The sequence below is a fragment of the Lindgomyces ingoldianus genome, assembly GCF_010093535.1.
Source record: "Lindgomyces ingoldianus strain ATCC 200398 unplaced genomic scaffold BDR25scaffold_17, whole genome shotgun sequence".
Lineage (NCBI taxonomy): Eukaryota > Fungi > Ascomycota > Dothideomycetes > Pleosporales > Lindgomycetaceae > Lindgomyces > Lindgomyces ingoldianus.
In genome coordinates this window covers 90,505-110,204 of record NW_022985178.1, presented here as the reverse complement: position 1 = coordinate 110,204, position 19,700 = coordinate 90,505, and the positions used below count along the sequence as shown (strand labels likewise).

General features: G+C 42.5%; 3 protein-coding genes across 3 annotated transcripts; 1 reads left to right on the top strand and 2 right to left on the bottom strand.

Annotated features, from left to right (window-relative positions):
* Positions 1-118: 118 nt before the first annotated feature.
* On the bottom strand, positions 119-1,975 carry BDR25DRAFT_303806 (uncharacterized protein). The gene is made up of 5 exons (XM_033690083.1): positions 1,751-1,975; positions 1,381-1,697; positions 734-1,323; positions 508-681; positions 119-452 (listed from the first exon to the last, which is right to left on the bottom strand). The coding sequence occupies exons 2-5, from the start codon at positions 1,487-1,489 to the stop codon at positions 225-227; spliced, it is 1,101 nt and encodes a 366-aa protein (XP_033547101.1). The 5' UTR covers positions 1,490-1,697; positions 1,751-1,975; the 3' UTR covers positions 119-224.
* Positions 1,976-5,161: 3,186 nt separating this feature from the next.
* Positions 5,162-9,309, bottom strand: BDR25DRAFT_355370 (uncharacterized protein; the record flags this gene model as incomplete). Its single annotated transcript, XM_033695448.1, has 25 exons — positions 5,162-5,232; positions 5,297-5,343; positions 5,375-5,420; positions 5,475-5,535; positions 5,573-5,626; positions 5,757-5,825; positions 5,877-5,945; positions 5,991-6,066; positions 6,196-6,243; positions 6,508-6,776; positions 6,836-6,901; positions 6,934-7,046; positions 7,108-7,350; positions 7,426-7,686; positions 7,871-7,992; positions 8,042-8,226; positions 8,280-8,331; positions 8,413-8,462; positions 8,492-8,531; positions 8,561-8,733; positions 8,774-8,862; positions 8,896-9,000; positions 9,042-9,141; positions 9,171-9,237; positions 9,281-9,309. The coding sequence occupies 25 exons, from the start codon at positions 9,307-9,309 to the stop codon at positions 5,162-5,164; spliced, it is 2,505 nt and encodes an 834-aa protein (XP_033547100.1).
* Positions 9,310-12,721: 3,412 nt separating this feature from the next.
* On the top strand, positions 12,722-14,094 carry BDR25DRAFT_355368 (uncharacterized protein; the record flags this gene model as incomplete). Its single annotated transcript, XM_033695447.1, has 11 exons — positions 12,722-12,765; positions 12,986-13,039; positions 13,097-13,154; positions 13,197-13,265; positions 13,336-13,361; positions 13,433-13,484; positions 13,590-13,664; positions 13,713-13,764; positions 13,829-13,893; positions 13,944-14,014; positions 14,064-14,094. 11 exons carry the CDS (start codon positions 12,722-12,724, stop codon positions 14,092-14,094), a joined length of 597 nt encoding a protein of 198 aa, XP_033547099.1.
* Positions 14,095-19,700: the final 5,606 nt, after the last annotated feature.

Sequence of the window (19,700 nt, the reverse complement as noted above, 5' to 3'; positions counted from 1 at the left end):
AGGCCGAACCATCTCATCTAACGGCTCCTGAAATCCATGTTGAAAGGGACGACAACTGAACACGTTGGCGGATCCATTTTGGTACTCCACTGTATTTTCGAATCATCAAAGTCTCAATCTCGAGTATCATATATATCTCATAAATGACCTAGCTGTGGAATTAGCTGTCTTTGTGCTATCAACAGAATGCCTTTTCCATGATTCGATCCTGTCGCGTGGTTTCCCTAGGCCGTACGCTCTGTGGCTTTTCCATTAGCAGCACGAACAGCCTCCTGAGTCTTTTTATCTTCTTGCTTGTGCCTCCGTTTTATGAGCGCCGCGTACAACAGATATACGGACACAATGAAGACAGTGGATGGCGCCGTCACCGCCCAGTAAAGCCAGAAAGTGGGTCTCGGTAGCGGTAGTCTAGACGGAGTTGAGAAATCGAGAAAAGGAGCCGCAAAGAATGTCTGTCCAACGAAATTATTAGTTAGAACGATACAGTATGCGAGGCGTGCGACACACCGAAATATATGTTCCTGGCAAAAACGTCATTGTGAGAATGGCGATTGCTTTCATTGCCGAGCTGTCTCTCTTTGTAGCGACGGCTACCTGGCGTGAAGCTTCCGAGGTATCAAGAGACTGGGCTGCAATCCGCTGGCCGACTAAATTACCCTGCCTGGCCAGAAGGTTGTATACCTTGCTTCAAAGTTAGCTCAGCACTGCACTATGAAATTTCATCTGAACTGACCGCATTCGTTTGCGCCTGTGCTCTAGCGGTGATGTATTGTAGATCTGACAGCACCACTTTTGACTTGTGTGCGGTCAGCTCCAAGTGTTCCGAAAGCATCTCTGTTACTCTTTTGACGGCACCACTCCTATCATCCGGCGCTGCTTTCTTGATTCCGGCGAGGCCGTCCTTGATCACATCCACTCCCAAAAGCAGCGCATGCGTGTTACTTTCCCATGCCGTGGCCAGTTGGACAACACCCAAGATGCTATTTGTCGTATCCGCGAACTCAGAATCGTCGTACATGGACAAGTCCTTCGCCGGAGCGCCCGTCTGGCCGCTCACCGTCTCCACGCGCAGGAGCTGCCCCCAAAGCTTCGCTGCCTCACCGCTGAGAAGATTGTGATGGTATTCCGTGAACAAACAGGGCAAAAGCAGGGGATGCCAGGCAAAGGACGCGCACGACTCCAGCTGCATGACAATGAAGTCCGTCTGCGCGTCCGAACAGCCGAGCAGAATACCGCAGGTCCGGCCTGTTTCCAGGCCGTGGGATAGTGCTAGTTTGATATTCATGGCAATGATCCCTCGAGTAGACCTTCTCATGGTGATCCCTGCCGTGCAGTCTGTCAGTGGCGGCATCGATTTGCATAGCAATGAAGTCCAATTACCAATCCAAGATTTCTTTGAACCGTTGGAGTCTAGAGTGTACTTCTGCAAATGAGTTGAGTCCGTCACGAAGAGCCACGGCGCGGAAGACGGAAGATGGAACGCGTCCATGATCAACTCCAACGTAGCCCTGGAAAAAGGTACCGACTTTTCAAGTGGAACATCCTCGAACCTCGTTGGAAATCCAAAGGCAGTGCGTTCTGATGCTGCCGCTAATGATGACGGTGGTGACGACGGAGAAGCGTTTGGCGCTGACTCAGGTCTCCATGAAAGCGGAAGACTCTTTGCAATAAACCGACTCCGCGAGGATGGACCAAGACTATAAAATAAGGTTATTGAGCTCCTGCTGTGTATTGATCCAGGGATACATACATTAACCGTAGCTCTGAGATTAAGCTATTACCATCTTGATCTAAAGCCGGCGCCGGCGAGTCGATCCAATCTTCTAACTCCAGTTGTTTTAGACTTGACAACTTTGGAACCGGTGATTTTGTCTACTCGGTTTTCAAAATCAGCATTTTTGGGGGGCAGTGTAAGAGAGTGTGGCGCGTTTTGTTACGCGATAGAAGCTCTCGTACCTGGTATTGGCTGATTTCGAAAACGTCGACAAGACTCGGAATGTACTCTAGTTGATCCAGATACGTCTCATGGCCAAGAGAAAAGATACTCGGGGATTCCATGTTCTTGAAAGTCTCAACGGATCTTGCACATGCAAAACAGTCTGGATTAGAGTGTCCAAGCCTCAACGTGAACAATTGTAGTCGAACGACTACGTTGGAGCAATTCGACAGGCACGATTCCTATTTGATAAGAGCCGATGACTTAAAGCAGAAGTTGACGCAGACTCAAGGAAAACCATAGATCATGAGACTGCGGCGCGCAGAGCGCGGGGTAAAGCCGAGAAGCCTGACGAGTCTTGGCGGGGTTCCGTGCGTAGGGCACATGCTGTGACGGGTTGAACCCGATTCCTTGCTCCTCGGCTATCTGTTGTATGCTTTATATAGAGACCCAGCGCCTAGTCATGTGCCTGGAACTAGGCTCGAACCAATCGAGGACGTCGTCAAAGCGCGGCTGTGAACCCCTGTCTCGGGCTTTGAACGAGCGTTCCGTAAATCCCACCCACTAGACATAGGACATTGAATGATTGTACTATTGTCCGTTTGAATAGGTAGACGGTTCCCTTTTTAAGCATTTTCGCGAGGTCGAGGAAATACCACTCTATAGTCGCTTCCGTGATATTAGTGTGACGATCTTAGCACGGATATTTTGGTAACGTTATAAATTGTTGCGCTCTCCCCATATCTTCAATTTCCTTCCGTTCCCCAAAACAATCGATTGCTTGTGCAGCAGCGTATATGCTAAGGTCTGTTATCCGCGGGATAGAATTCATCATCACTAAGTTCTACCCCTTCGATTTTGTTCCGGAAAGCTGCTCTTTGTTGTCTTCGTTTATGGATTTTTATTAGAGTCCGGTATAGTAGTAATTTGTTTCCTCGGTAGTAGAGATACCTCTTTCGACGCGCTATGTAAACCTGACCATGCTTGTCGCCAGGAGGTGAAGCCTTCTCGAGTTCTTGTGTTAAATGACTCAGCCTCCTATTCCTCTTCTGAACTTGCCAGTATATACTTTCTACCGTGGACCAAGGAAGCGCCATTTCTTTAGTGATGGGCTCCTATATCCGAGCTCTTTCTCTAGAGGATTGTGTGAGCGTTTATAGACTTCTAACGTAACTTAGATCCTACCAGATGTATAATCTTACAATCTTTTCTGTTTTTAGGTTACTTAAGAGCCTCTTTAATAGAAACTTGTCCGTACGCAGCAGCGTTACGGTCTGGGTACTATTTATCGCGCGAGAAGGATCACGCAACTATGTCGCGTGATGCTCGTGCGCGAACCTCCGTGCGCGAGCCTCCGTGCGCGAACATGTACATATTCTCCTTTTCACGCAAGGCAATGGGGAGCGCCCAAAATGGCAGCAGGAGCAAATTCGAATATATTTGAGACTCTATCGTCACTTGCATCACCTCCATCGAGCCGACCTACCTCGCCGCCGCCATCGAACACGTATACACACCGAACCGCTTCACCGTCACTGTCACTGTCTTACCTATGCTAAACTAATTCACCATCATTGTCTAACGCGTTGCAATCCTTCTAAATAATTTAGTTATGTTACACCACGTTCCTATCTACATAGAAATGCGTAGCTGCATCCCTAACGCAGCTAGCAACATGCGGCTTCATATACGCGGAAGAGAATAAGGATTAAGAATATATATGTACCTGCTTAATCTGTAAAATAGAGATTATATTACCTTATAAAGCTGCAAAACTAAGTAATAAAGATCTGCTTAAGTTCTATAAGCAAGACTGTCTATTAGCAGATATAATACTAGATTTTTTTAGCTACTAAGACATTAACACTGCCCCTGCTGCCACTCTTTAAAGCCTTTAAACAACACTAATAGCTAGACTGCTGTCTACCTTTTCTTCTAACTTGTCTTTATCTTAGCAGTCTAAGTTACGTCTGCTAACACGCTTATTGCTACTTTACTTACTGTTACTGCGCCTATTGTTACTACACTAACTACTGCCACGCCTATTGCTGTCCTACCTACTGCTATCGCGCATACCCTCTTAGCGGTTATATGTAAGTGTGGCTGCTAGTACGCTATCTAGCCCCAGCAAAAACACCTTGCTGCTACTATTCCCCTTACACTTATGTTACCCTCTCTAACCCTTAGCATCTAAACTACTAGCCCCTACTCTAAAAGCTAGAACATTAAGCCTAAAAACTACGCTGCCCTACTATGGCTTGCCACATTAATTGTCGCCTGTCCTCTCTGTCCACAACCTAGAACTCTAGTTCTAGAGCAACTAGAACCCTTTTTAAAACCTACACTGTTGTTACCTATTATAAACAAGGCCCACTGCTGCTGTTGCACAGCTGCTGCACGCAATTGCAGAACTCCTAAGATCTTACAACTTTAAGAATAATCCTACACTATACTAACACTTGTACACTAGCAGGTTTTGCTTTATTTGCTAACAAAGGGACACTAAACACTTAGAAGAGAGAGCCTTAAGAATACTTGCTACTTACTAAATACAAGAGGTATAGGAGAGTTTGCTAGGAAAATACAGAGAGATAGATATTTTACATGTATAGGCTATTAGGAGGTATGCTATTACTAAGGAATTGCTTATGTAATAAACTACTAGTGCCCTCTAGGCTAGAGCCGGGCGTAATAAAGACATCCATCCATCCATCTTTTCACGCAAGAACACAAGAAGAAGAGCAATGAACAACCAGTAACCCCCCCCCTATATCTATGGACCGCATGAAAGTGCACTTTACGGAATCATACGCAAGGCCCGCTAACCCCGCGCCTGACCGTACAAGGAAGTCCATTCAACAAACTGGTAATAATATTAAGAGTAACTCCTCCCACTTCTTCCTAGTAGCTCTTTTGATATATCTTTCTAGTTTATTCCCTTCTCTCTAAGAAGTTCCATAAGCCTTGCATCTTCTTTAGGTCACCATTTGTCTCCCCATATTGGTATATAATGCATAGGCGCTGTTTATTCTCGAGGGGTTAATGATAGTATTTCTATAAAATTTCATTAAAGTATATACGAAGTTGCAGCTTTAAGCTCCTTATAAAAGAATATAAACTAAGAAATAGAATAAATAAGGATTAGTATTAAAATGCCTTTTAGCTAGCTAGCCTAATAACTAACAGACAGATGCTTCAGGAATCTATTTCTGCTCCCTCACGTTTCTAGATTCGGAACCCTTGAAAATACGCAGAACTATCACGGTCATTAGTTGAACTAGAGGCCCGTTTTAGAACTTTTCCATGACATGATATTATAATGCCTAGCCGCCCAGATAAGTACTTTTTTCTTTATAAAACAAGCCAATAGGAGATTCCGCTCAATAGAAGAGCCGTTTCTAGCCCTGCTTAGCCGACATCATCACCCTATGCACAGACGCGGCCAAGTAGATTCCTAACTTCCAGCGCCAATTATTAAACGCACCTAGAGTTCAATAAGAAAGAACGGAGTACTTCATAATAACAATATAGTTCAGACCAAGCAGACTTGAAGGGAAGGTGGCACAATAGATAAAAAGATGTAGGGCGGCTGGGACAGCCTATGAACCAATCAGCGACGGTGAGAGTAGTACATACCATGGCGAAATCGGGAGAGGTAGCTTTTTGTGTACGGTATGTCCCTCCAAAAGTCTAATAATTGGAACCATGTTATAAATAGCACTAGCGATAATATAGCCCCCTTTATAGCAATTTCCCTAAAACAGCATTTTAAAAGTCCCCGAATAGTGACCTCCTAATAATAGACAGCTTAGTCATACACCTTCCCAATGATAGACAGCTTAGTTATATGCAGCCACAAGTCGATCTTCAGTGTTATAATGAGGAGGAACTGCATCATTGCATCAATTGATAGCGAGTGTTAGAGGCTAGCTCCATATACCACGTATAACTCATAATGAAAATCATGAGACGGTTCTATCATCCCTCTAGTGACTGGAACTTCTTTTGCCTAAATTTATTCAACCTGTGCTGGGATTTTCTACCCGGATGTCACGGTTCGTCTGCGATCTGATTCTGCAGCGATGCTCGAGGAACAACTGGCGATAGTATTAGCCTGGTAGGGGTCGAGACTAGATACAAGACGTAGCACAAAGAAGAAAAGGTTTTCACGTGAGTAAGTAAGTGAGTTTATTACGCCCGGCTAAAAACCTAAAGGGCGCTAGTATGGTAGATTACATAATCAGTTCTTAAGTAGTGACATAACTCCTACAAGCCCATATGTGTAGTCTCCCTTTGCTAGAATAAAACTCATCATCATCATCATCTTCTTCTTCTTCTCCTTTTGCTTTATATATCACTAATAGACTCTCCTAAGTTATATCTCTTGTATTCTTAAAGTCCCTTAAGAGTTAGTATAGACTATTCTTAAAGTCGCAAGATCCTAAGAGTTCTGCAATGGCGTATAAAAGCTGTGCAATAGCAGAGGTAGGCCAAGTTTGTGATAGGTAATGACGGTGTTCATTATAAAAAGGGTTCCACTTGTCCTAGAATCGAAGTTCTAGGTTGTGGACGGAGAGGACGGGCGAGGATTGATACAGCGAGCTACGGTGGGATGGTGTAGTTGTTGGCCTTGACGGTCTAGTTTTTGAAGAAGGGGGCATAGTTGGTGCTGGTGGTATAGATACTGAGGAGTGAGGAGGGCAGCGTGAATCTGAGGGGGATAGTGGCGGTGAAGCGTGCTTGCTAGGGTTCGATAGCGTACTGGCAGCCACATTTGCATATAAACGGTGAGAAGGTACGCGCGGTAACAGTGGATGTGATGGCAGTGGGCGTAGTGACGCTAGGTGCAGTAACGTTAGGTAAGATAACAATAAGCGCGATAACAGATACAATTCAAACTGTTAAGATAGGGGCCAGTACAAAGATAGGGTATGTGGCATTAGGGGTGTTAGTAGCGTTGGAGGGCTTTAAGAGATAGCAGCAGAAGCGGTGTCGACATCTAGGTAGCTAAGGAAGTCAAGGAGAGTGGCTGCTAACAGACAGTCTTGCTTATAGAACTTAAGTAGATCCTTATTGCTTTGCTTTGCTACATTGTAGGGCAGTGCAAGTTCTGTTTCGCAGATTGTGCAGGCATAAATGTACTCTTAATCCTCATTCTCTTCAGAATATACGAAGCCACAGGTTGCTAGCTGGGTTAGAGATATCACTTTGCAATCCCACGTGCTTGGAAATGTTATACGACGTGACTGAATCGTTCGGAATGGCTGCGACGCGTTGGGCGGTGATGGTGAGGCGATTCGGTATGGGTGGGACGCGTTGGACGGTGACGGTGAAGCGGTTCGGTGTGTATGCGTGTTCGATAGCGGCGGAGAGGTGGGTCGGCTTGATGTAGGTGATGCAAGTGATGATAAAGACTCAAATTTGCTCCTGCTGCCATCCTCCCCTTTCAGGTTAGGTTTTCACGTCCGTGATCCCCTTGAGGAGATCACGGCCTTCAGTTGATCCGCTCCGGATCGCCATCACGTGATTCACAACATCGCGTGGTCCCGTGACAGCCCCGGAGAGACGTCCCCGTATTTGTGTCCCGGGAGAAACGTCCCAGTCACATTTGTCGCCCCGGAGAGGCTTCCCAGTCACATATGTCGCCCCGGAGAGACGTCCCCGTATTTGTCGCCCCGGAGAGGCGTCCCAGTCACATTTGTCGCCCCAGAGAGACTTCCCAGTCACATTTGTCACCCCGGAGAGGAGTCCTCACAAGTTCATTGTTAGTGCTTACAAGCAGGCGGAATGCCTATACTCGGGTACCCAATACCCGTTACACCGTGATATTAACACATGAGATTCAATCTTAGTAGCAGGAACATGCTATTTGCTTGATAAAGGCTATAGTTAGTTCAAAACTAATTTGCATATTGCCTTAGGAGTCGTGCAGACTCGTTCCAATCTCTATATATTCATTCAGCTTATCTAACTCCTCCTTAAGCAAGTCACCTATACGCTTGTATAGGCTAGCGAGCTTCTGTATACGTATTGCCTTCCTCTGCTTCTTCCTAGATCTACTCGCCGATTCGTCCGATAGTTCAAGCAGTGTGGAGCATTTAGTACTTTCGCTTTGCAGCAACAGCGAGCTTGCTCTGCCTATTGCAATGGTGTTTTGGGTTGATAAGTGTTAGACTGGACGTGTATGTAAACGTAGCAGTGAAAATAGGTAAGGGAGTAGGGGAGATAGATACCTTGTAGTCGGTATATGTTATTTTGTGTATGTGTATATGTACATGATAAAGTGTGGTCTATGTAGAAGAGATAGAGCGAGTCCCTCGGAGTCATATAATAATAACATCACGTGGACCGCTAAGCGAGCTACCCTTGGCCCTTTCCGTGTGACAATAAGACTGCTGGTCTCGGTTACGATGTGGTTCCAGTTTAGGGGTACCTAAATGCCAAGGCTGCCAAACTCTATTTTTATCAAAGGGGACATTTCAGAACTCGGCAGAAATAGACGATAACCTGCTACCCCAGTCGGAACCTTCGATCAAAACCGCCCGCACGTCCTACATAATCATCATCGCGTATACAAGGGGGTAACATAAACGGGCTGCCCCCCCCCTCCCTGTCCTCTCTCACAAATACTCGTCGCTGATTGGTTGTGTCAGGGAGGGGGGGCAGCCCGTTCGTGAGTCCCCCTTGTATTCCTTAAATAGCCCTAAATGCCAAGCTTGTGGCTGTCGGCCTGTGGCTGGTGGTCTCTTTGCTGTCAGGGTCGAAAACTTTGTCGCCGCGTGCTCTGCGCTAGCTACCTAGGCAGCGGCTAGATCCGCCAGTCAGTATCTTAGACACAGGCGCAACAACATCTCGAACAACAGTCAAGTTCTCACCCGTCCCTCTACTCTCGCTCCGCATGCCCGGCACCTTGCCTAGCTGCGATCCTGGAAGCATCTAGTACCCGCGCACTCCCTAACGTTCAGCTCCGCCGTCATCCGCTAAAAACGCGCCAACAGCCCTTCCTAATAGGCACCACAACCCAAGCGACGTCAACCGCTCCGGCCTACGAATATAAACCGTCGCTCACTGTGGCGGAAGGACAACACAGGCAATAGCCCCCGACCAGGCAAGCTCAGCGTAGCGAAAACGACATATGTTGGATGAGTGCGATGTGGAGGAGAATGCTGTCTTAGTGGACAAGGCGACAACACCATCACCCCATCCTCTATTCATCCAACACCAGCCTAGGCACCTCCACACAATCTAGGAAGTCCAAGTCAAAGCCAGCAATAAGTCTGGCCAAGACCTTGTAAGTCGAACTAGTATCCGTGTATTAACTAGCAACAATACTAAGGCTCTAACGCGATTTCCACGCTGCCTGCGCTCAACATTAACTGTACACCGAGACTATTTAAATCTAGGAAAACTTTCTGCCTACGCCTGCCTTATTATCACGATCTAAGTAAAACATTCTACTAACACCCAATTTCTAATCCTTCTTAGCAAAGTTTTTCACGCCGCCTAACTAACCTATTTATTAGCTTGTTGTCATCTAGATAGTCGTCAGCGTCCCTATCCTCCTCCTAGCACTGCATCTAGTGATCCAGCCTTTGTAGGGGTCCAGGCCAGGTTGGATCGGCTCTATGAAAGTCATAGAGCTTGTGTGGGCTATTCTTGAAGTTAGCTGCGTCATACTACTTTAGATCGTCGTTGTAGCTAAGCCATTTCACACAGTATTTAAGCTTTCTCCTAAAGATACAGGCTTCTAGAACTTCTTTAACTTTATATTTGTCTTCTTTATCTCCTTAGGTAGGAAGAGCTAGGTCGGAGTAGGAGCGCGCCGCTAGAGCGCACTCACGCTAAAGTTTAGGCGACAACTCCTCCGTGCTGTAAACTCCTTCGCTATATTAAAAGTTTGTGCTCTAGAAACTATTATTTTGCTTATTTACCTTAGCATCTGCAGTCTCTAAAAGCGCAATATCGTCTACTTATCTATTAGAGTTTGTAGGTAATTGCTCTTTAGATAGTTAATCTTACTAATGTACTCCTAATCCTTATTATTAGCTCTATTACTAAGAGCATCTTTGTTATTAAAACTATTCTTTGATTTACTACGCTACAAAGATAGTAGCTTCTTATCTTCGCTTTTGTTTTAGTCTAACATAATTTCCAGAGTTGGCGAGAAGTTTAAGTTAGTAAAAGACGGGGCTTTAACTAGAGTAAGACAAAATGTTGACCTCTTCCTTTAGTTTTAAAACGTATTACTTTTGTCAACAAATTTATATTTTAGATCTTCCTTCTTCTATTTAGACAGTCGCCTCTTACTAACGCATGTCCGCTTAGCTAGTCTAGCTCTCCCTTTGCTTGCTAACCTAGACCTTTTAAGAGTACTCTTAAAATTAACATAATAGACGTCTTTAAGATGAAACTAGAGCTCCCGTAATAACGTAAATAACTCTCTATAATAAAGCTTGCGTAAAAAATATACTAGCGACTTAGATTCTTTAGAATACTAATTATAGATATAGTCTTTCTATTCGGCCGTCTCGGGGAACTACTACATTTGCATTTTAGGGGGTAGGGACTTATCGCCTAAATAGTTGGGACAGAACCCTAAAGCAGCAAGCGTTCCTCCGTAGATTAGTGGGTTGTACTACGTAGGGATTATTTTAGGCTTGTCTAAATAGGCTTAGTAATAAGCGTTCTATTCCTTTTAGTCAACGAACTATCCGCTATAGAGGAAGCAAAACTCTATAAACTCGTAACTTTTCTTAAGCCACTTCTAATGGCAACCGTGTATGTGTTTCCACCGTGTGGCAGCCGGTTAACTATTAGAAATTCTCTAAGTAAGCGCTATAATCTTTCGCGTAAAGCCTGTTTTTAGACAGTAGCATTTGTCCAGCTCGAGACCCGGTCGGAATGTTACTTCTACTTCTTGCGAATAGAGCTTAATAAGATTTTAGAAGACAGCCTTGCCTACATCGCTACGTATAGTGGCCTCGATAAACATACTAGACGCTAGACGGTCGCGCACCGGCATAAGTTTACGCGCTTATTAGAATATAGTTCTATAACGGCTAGTGTATTCTTTTGTATAGGCGTTAACTTTACTCGTAGGTTAAGTAGGCTATTCGCTCTAACACCTATAAAGCGCTTCTAAAATTAGCTTTTATTTCTAAAACTATAACTCTTTATATTTATTCTTTAATAGTACGTTATCTAAAGAAAGATCTTTAAGTTACGCTTTAATATCCTTAAACTTGGTACTCTACTTAAGCTTATGTTACTTTTTTACTAGTAGCGACTGCTATAGCTTTAGGTTCTAAGTAATAAGTAAAGAATAAAATTGGTTAGTAATATCTATTTAATAGTCTTTGTTGTAGAAGAAGGTTACTTAACTATCTACTCTAGTATTATTAGGTACGTAATAATTACGATATACCGCTAAGTTATACTATCCGCCCTATTTTATTTTTATATCCTACAAATAATTTCTGTCTGCACGTAATATAAGTTAGGTATATAGAGTACTATAGAATAGTATACGTATTAGTAAAAATTAGACCCTCCGCTCTAAAATTATATACCGTTAAAACTTCGTTATAGCCGGTACGAAAGCCCTATTTTTAAAGATATTAACTAAATGCGCTTATAGTCTCTATTTTCTTATTACTTCTTTTAAAGAACGGCAGGTCCCGAACGATTAGGTTCTAGTAGAATTAAATTATTTACTCGTCTTTTAGAGGTTCTAGTACTAGAACTTTGTCTATCGACTTATAATCTCTAAATATATTTTTTATAATATATATAGCGACTATTATAAGTATTAGATTATAAAATAGTAAACGAGTTTTAACACCTTTATATAACGCGTGCTCTAGTCTATTCCGTAATTAGTATTAGGTGCGTGCGTAATAAGGATTAATTTTACTTTTTATTTAGAGTAAACGTTATACACTTCGCGTCTTACTAAAGCTATATAGCGAATTTTATATTACTATACTTATTACGAAAGATAGTAAAGATTATATTCTAACTTATTACTATTAGTTTATATAGGCTACTTAAAGACGGAATTACTTAAAAACATAAGCCTCTACTAGATTTAAGGCAATATGTAGATTCTACGTATTTACTAATTCTTAAAGTACTAAAAATATAAGCTATAATAAGAACTTATATTTTAATTCTATACTATAGCTTTAGAAGTATAAACTAATTATTCTTCTACTAGTATATTCCTAGATAAAGAAAAATAGATTTATAAGCTATATTACCGTAGTTTCTTTTTATAAGGTAGCTTAAGGATACTATATAGCTTATACTTAATAAACTATCTTATATAATTAGTACTAACACTATAAAACGCCTAGCTAGTAGTAGTAGACTTATATTTAAGGTGGATAATATTATATTTAAGTTTATTACTTTTACTAACTTTTTCTTCTTCCCCCCCTTACTCTCCTCTTTATTTTCTTATTCTTTCTCTATTCTAGCTCGCTTCTAGCTAGTAGTAAAGTCTTTATAGTATTAGACTATAGTCTATAAGCCTAGTTTTTTAATACTATACTTACCTTTAATTTTAAGTGCAATAGACATAACATAGTCTTTAAATATTTTAATATTATTTAAACTTACTCTTAGATTTAACTTCTTATATCTAGTATTAAAATTTTACATTAGTAAAGTGTACTAGGCTTAGAAATACTATTATAGACTTACTAATTTTATAACGCTAATACGTACTTATAGTTTTTCTTTATTTTTAACTAAAGTTCTTTTAGAACTTGTTTTTTATTAATAATGTCTTTCTTCTGTTACGGCCTGACTACCTGTGGGGTCGTCTGGTGATCAATCGGTCCTAGATACTGTAGTGTATAGCAACCTATACAACTACTAGACTGTTAGTATAGATAGAGAGGGGCCGGAGTGCTTTAGCAGAACAACTAGGATCAAGACAATTAATTAGATAAGCTACTTAAGTCGTTCAACGACTCAACAATCTGTGCTTAAAGAAACAAGTGAATACAGATAAGCTAAGAACTACGACTGCCTGAATCCCCTAAGGATTGCAGTCGTATATGTACTTGTTGCTAAGAGCACCTTTGCTCTCTGTGCTCTGTGTGCTCCCTAGTCTTAGCGTCTGCTAAGACTTCTAAGCACACAGAGCACCTAGAGCACAGTTCTTACTAGCTTGCTTCTGTGCTACCTCGTAGTTGCCTACATGACTAGTCTCGTGACTTGTCACGTGATTTTAGGCGTGCCCTGCCCTGCCTAGGCGCTGCCTGCGAGCCTCCTACTCGCGTTGTCCTTAACGTTCGTAGTTCTTCTGCCCGTTCACACGCTTGTGCCCTAGCGAGTAGCTTTAGCTTGCCTGTTACTGCGTCTGCTGTAACACACGCCCCCTCCTCTTCTAGTCTTGTCCTGAGTCTACTGGTAGACTGTTGTCCTAGGGTCTTGCTAACAAGGTTTAGCAACCTTGTATATAAGGCTGCGAGTCTTGTTACATCGTAGGCTCTTCTTCTTCCTTTCTATTTCTGCTCTTCTTCTAACTATGCTGAAGGTTGTAAGAGTACTAAAATCAAAGTAGTCCTTAACTAACTATCGCACTGCTTAGGCTTCTGATATTTACTTGTTTAGTCTAGACATGTCCTCCTCCCCTTGCACTGAGTGCTTAGCGCGTAAGAGTCGTTGTGTTCTAGACATTTCGTCTAGACGTTGTTTAGAGTGCACTGCGAAGAACTGCGTGTGCAGCAAGAACGCTAGTCCTTAAGCCTTTGCCTGTGCCCGCTAGGACCTTAACCGTCGTTCTAAGGACTACGACGAAGCAGTAGCTGCTGCTGACCGTGCAGCTGCTAACTGTCGCGCTACTAAGCTCCTTGCCTAGCAGACAGAAGAGGCTGTTGTGAGACAGATTAAGGACGCTGCCTGTCGTTAAATTGCTTACGCCTGTTAGACCGCTGAGGCAGCTCTTCGTACAGCAGACGACGCTTACTGTACTGCTCGTGCCCTTAAGGAACGTTAGCTAGCTCAGCGCTGGGTTGCGTACCAAAAACTCTACGTTTTAGAACGCAACGAAGACGCTGCTATTGAGGAGTTAGCTGCCGCTAAAAAGGCTGCTGCTAAGGCGGCTGCTGCTAAGGAGGCTAAACGTCTTAACGCTCTTCTTGCAATGACCCCCTCGTTTCTGTTAGAACTGTCTAGTTTTAAAGGACTAACAGTTAACCTTCTTTTAGCTAACTTAGTCTCTAACTAGCTCTTCTTTTAAACTCCTCTAGCTTGTGAGGATAATAAGTGAGATTCTGTCTTAGTTCTTACGTATCGTCTTTGCAACTGTATCCTGTCTATTTAACGCGATACTGCTAACCTTTTCTGCGCTTACGTTTGTCTAGTATAGCCTTAACTTTAAATTCCTAATCCTCGTAGGCTTCCTCCTACTAATCTAGGACTGCGCCGTTAGGCGCTTTCTTAAGCTAGGAGATGTGTACTACTAGGTGGATACGCATTGTAGGTAGTAGTCTTAACTCTACGTTAACTGGCCTGATCACCTGCTTAACCTTAAATAGTCTAATTTAGAGGTTATCTAATTTCTAACTTAGCTGTTTTCTGCGCAGGTGTTTCTAAGATAGGTAGACCTTGTCTCCTACCTAGAATTATAGTCCTATAGCTACCTTCTTGCTAGCTACTTAGTACATCTGCTTGGCGGCCTCCTGTAGCTTGAGCTGCAGCTGTTGCTGATGTGCTACTTAGTCCTGTGCAATAGGGTTTTCTTCTTCCCGTTGCATTAGCCTTAGCTCTTGTAGTGCTAGGGGATTGTACTCGTACACTGCTATAAAAAGGGACATCCTAGTAGTTGCATGCTTAGCGCTGTTGTATGCAAACTGTGCTGCAGGTAGCAGCTCTACCTAATTGTCCTGTTCTTAATTCACGTAGTGCTGTAGGTACTCCTCTAAGGTCTGATTTATTTATTCTGTCTGTCTGTTAGTCTAGGAATAGTAGCTTGTTAACATCTTCAGCTGCGTACCTAGCATGCTGTTAATAGTTTGCTAGAACTTTAACATGAACAGTTTATCCTAATCGCTAATAATAGCCTGCAGTATCCTATGCTTACTAGACACAGTTTAAGCTACTTTATAGGCTAGCTAAGCGGCTAAAATAGCTTCTTGCGTAGGCTTAAAGTACGCATACTTCGTTATCTGATTAACTACTACTAAGATAGTGTTGCATACTTGATTAGTTCCTAGTTCTCTTAACTTTAGCAGCTTAGTAATAAAGTCTATTAACACTTCCTCCTACAGCCCTTCTAGGACCTTAAGTAGTTAGGGTGCCTTATACGTCTTGTGTTGCTGTACTAAGTTCTTCGCGCAGGACTTGCATCCTTTAATAACTTGTTCTACTGTTTGTTGCATACTTTTAAACTAGTAGTTGCGCTGCAACTGTTCCTCTGTACTAGCCCTGCCTCTATAGCTGCTAGTAAGTAAGGAGTGTACGTCTTGTACGAGCTTGGCTCGTAGTTTAGGAGGTACCTATACCTTCCTTTTGATTATCTATAACCTGTTGACCCTGCTGCGGGGCTTTTTCGTGGCTGGCCTTTGCTTACAGTCCTGTAGATGCGTGCGAATCCTGTCCTCCTACGTATCCTCTGTAATTGTAAGGCTTGCTAGTGCTGGTTAGTTGTAGACGAGTGCCTCGCCCTTCTACGCTAGCACTGCGTCGTGCTCTATGGTTTTATCCTTAGCCATATAGTTAGGGCGACGGCTGAGAGCGTCTGCTGCCCTATTTGCTGTGCCTTTTTAATAAAGGACCCTAAACTAAAAGTCTGCTAGGAACTTAGCCTATCTAACCTGCTGTTAATTTAACTGTTTAGTTGTTATAAACCTTGTGAGGTTCTTATGATCTAAGTACACTGTAGTTTTGTGTTTTGCTCTCTTTAGATACTTTTCCTATTGTTTAAACGCTAACACGATGGCTATTAATTCCTTGTCGTAGACATTGTAATTAAGCTAGGCGTCTAAGAATTTCTTAGACATGTAGGCTACTAGATGTCCTGCCTAGAGCAGCTAGGCCCTTATAGCTATATCTGACGCGTCTGTCTCTACCTCTGCTAGTAGTTCTAGGTTAAAATTTTGTAATACTAGTGCTTCTATGTACTTTTGCTTGAGTCCCTTAAAAGCTTCTTGCTGCTTTAGGCCCTATTCAAACAGCACGTTTTCCTTAGTTAAGCGTGTAAGGGGTTCTGCGATACTAGCATAGTTTTAGATAAAACTCCTGCAATATCCTGTAAATCCTAAAAACGCCCTGACATCTTTTACTTTGCTTAGCTCTAGCTAGTTAAGGATAGCCTGAACCTTGTCCTAGTCTACTAATATGCCCCTCTAACTTACCTAAAATCCTAGGAACCCTGTCTTAGTTACGTAGAACTCTGTCTTGTTAATAGCTATTAAGAGCTTGTACTCTTGCAGTTTGCGTAGTACTTTCCTAACACATTCCTTGTGTTCTGCGAGCGTCCCTCGAGTGTACACTAACACATTATCTAAGTATACGATAACGCATACGTTAATATACTCGTGTAGGGCCGTGTTAATCACCTCTTAGAACGTAGCTAGTGCGTTAGTAAGTCCTATTAGCATGACCTAGAATTCGTATAACCCTTCTTAGGATTTAAATGCCGTCTTCTATTCCTTACTTTCCTTAATGCGTATCTAATAATACCTATCGCAGATGTTGAACTTTGTGAACTACTGCGCCCCCTGTAACTAATCTATGACTTTAGATATTAGTAGCAGTAGGTACACATTCTTTTAGGTTGCGCTGTTAAGGATGCGGTAATCTACACACATGCGTTTCTTTCTGTTTTTCTTTAGTACAAAGAGTACTAGGGATGCTATCTTGCTATAGCTTAGGCGAATATATCCTCTTGCTAAGTTCTTCTTAATAAACTGTCGTAGTTCCCTTTAATCTTCCTAGTTAAAGGGGTATATTTAACTACTCTTTAGTAGTTCTAGTTTCTCTATAGGTATCTCGTGATCTTATAGTTGTAGTTTAGGAAGTTTTGCCTTAGGTTTGCTAAGTATCTACTCTTTAAACTCTGCGTAATCTTTGTTAATCTCTTTAGGCAGTTCGTCCTGTCCTGTCACTGCACAGATGTATACCTGTCCCTTGTGTAGTGTGCTCTTTTGTAAGGTTATTCTAGACAGCTCTAGGGGCCTTAGTCTGATTTCCTAGGTTACCTAATCAATATCTAGGTTATTCCTTAGCAGCTAATTGTTGCTAAGAAGTATTAGTTAATCCCCTATGTCTAGAACATCTAACAATACCTCTTTGCTAATTTGCGCTACTGTTAAACAGGCTAGCAGGGTTTCTAGATTGATCCTGCCCTTCCTATATATAGGGTCCTGTCTATCCGCTAGCGTGATAGCGTATAGGTTCTGTTTAGTGCAATATAAGATCTTCTAGTCCTCTACTTACTTTAGGTGAACGAAACTCCTATCTGCTCTACTATCTACTAGCGCTATTGCCTAGTGTCTGTAGTAAGTTACTAATACCATTAACCTCCTGCGTCAGGGCGCTATAATGCGTCTAATAGTCCTTGTTAGTTGCTATTCCTCAGGTAGACCTGTTACAGAATAGCCTAGTAGTTTTTTGCTAATCCTAGACTAGAGATCTGAGATCCCTGTAGTGTCTTGTGTATTAGGCATTGTTGTAGCTTACAGTTCTCTGCTCCTTTGTTAATGTAGTTCTGCTTTATGCTTACCCTGTAGTGTTAACATTTCTAGCCTACAAAGCACTCTTAGAACGTTAATTGTGAGTAGTACTGATTGTCTAGATTCTATCCTGTCGTTCTTTGTTAGCCTTAATGTGCGCGGCACCCTACTGTGCACTTTAGCTACAGGAGCTCTGAATGCTTAAGCCCCTTTAGGTCCTCCTTGTCTGACGAGACTTCTAGGGTTCCTAGTGCCTCATGCCTAAGCATGTTAAGCTGTGCCTTAGCTAATCCCTTTTCTTTTCCTCCTAGTTGTATAGGATATCTAGTCTAAGGGCAGCTATCGCAGTCGTGTATTTCTGCTCTACACGTCTAGCACTCTTCTCTTTCTAATCGTCTTAGTACTTCCTGTCTGTCTACGTACAGCTGCACTGTGCCTGTAGTAGATAGTGATGTCTGTTCTTGTTTAAGTTATTCTGTTAACTGCAGTTCCTGTATAAGTTGTTCTAACGTTAGCTTAGCAGTTTCTTGTCCTAGGAAGATCTTGTCTAGATAGTTAATCTAGTCCTAATTATTATTTCGTCCTGCTTATTGCGCTGCCTCTATTAGGGCTGCTGTAGCCTTAACGAACTCTTCCCCTGTAAACGGTACATCCTAGTAGTCATGTCTACATTTCTGCAGATGATGCTGACCTGCATACATCTAACATTAATTAGCATATACCTGGCTACGTATAGTCTCTGAGGATAAATGCTCTATGTATGATAGGGCTTCCCGCGTGATCACTGCTACAGACTCCTGTTAAAGTTTTAGCTAATAGCCTGATCCTTGCTTCTTGTCTACGTGATAGAGGCATAGATTAACTGTGCACGCTAACTAGTGTTAAGTAATCTGTCTGCAATCCTACTTAACTTCTAACTACGTGTCTGTGTCTTGTGTGTTAATTATGCTAACTTTCTTTTTCTCTTTGCATTCTCGTGCGAAGTAGCCTGCCTAGCTGCATTTAAGGCATGCCCTTTTTTTTATCTATGTCTTCTGCTGTTCTGTTAACAGCTTCTTGTTCTTAGGCTTTAGAGGAATTGCTCTAATAACTATTAGATCTCCCCTGTCTTCTTTAGCTGTTAGAGTAAGGTACTTAGAGGCTTTTCCCCCCTTTTCCTTCTCCCTAGAGTACAGTTAGTTGTTGATTCTAACTGCTAGTTTGATTATTTTGTAGAGCTCTGTAGGTCTTTCTATAGTTATCATCTTATCCTTTACTTTCTCTTTTAGACTAGCGTAAAACATTTCTGAGAGGGCATCTAGCTCCTAACCCGCGCGTCTAGCCAGCTGCTGAAACTTGGCTGCATACTAGTATGCTGCCTTTTTCTGCGTTAGCTTTAGCAGATCCTGCCGTGCGGTTTGAATTGCGTCTACGCGTCCAAACACTCTACTTATTATTTCTTTAAACCCTGTCTAAGTGCGAAAGACCTCGCGCGCTGTGTTACTTAAGTCTAACAGGTTTAGACTCTTGTCTAACTAGTCTAAGAGCAGTAGCTCTGCCTACTTCATGGCATCTCCTTTAGTGTTAAGCAACGTAGCGAGAATCTTATCAGTGTCTTAGGGGTACGTAGATCTATTGAACCGTAGGTACACCTCTATGCTAGCTATAAAAGGTAGGAGCTCCTTTGCCCCTCTTTAGTACTTGTTAGGTAGCCTTGTCTAAGCTTAGGCCTGCCGTCGTGCTGTCATTAGCTCCTGGTATGCTAGGTTATGTTGCTGCTAAGACAGCGCAAGCTGCTCCTGATTCTGCAACAGCTTAGCTTGCAGGTCCTTAATCTGTGCTTTTACGTTGTAGGTGTCTTCTATTAGCTCGTTAGGAGTGTTCGTTGTGTCTATGCTTAATAACGCTATGTTATTTCCTTTTAGGTAGTTCTTGTGTTACGGCCTAACTACCTGTAGGGTCGTCTAGTGATTAATTAGTCCTAGATACTGTAGTGTATAGCAACCTATACAACTACTAGACTGTTAGTATAGATAGAGAGGGGCTAGAGTGCTTTAGCAGAACAACTAGGATTAAGATAATTAATTAGATAAGCTACT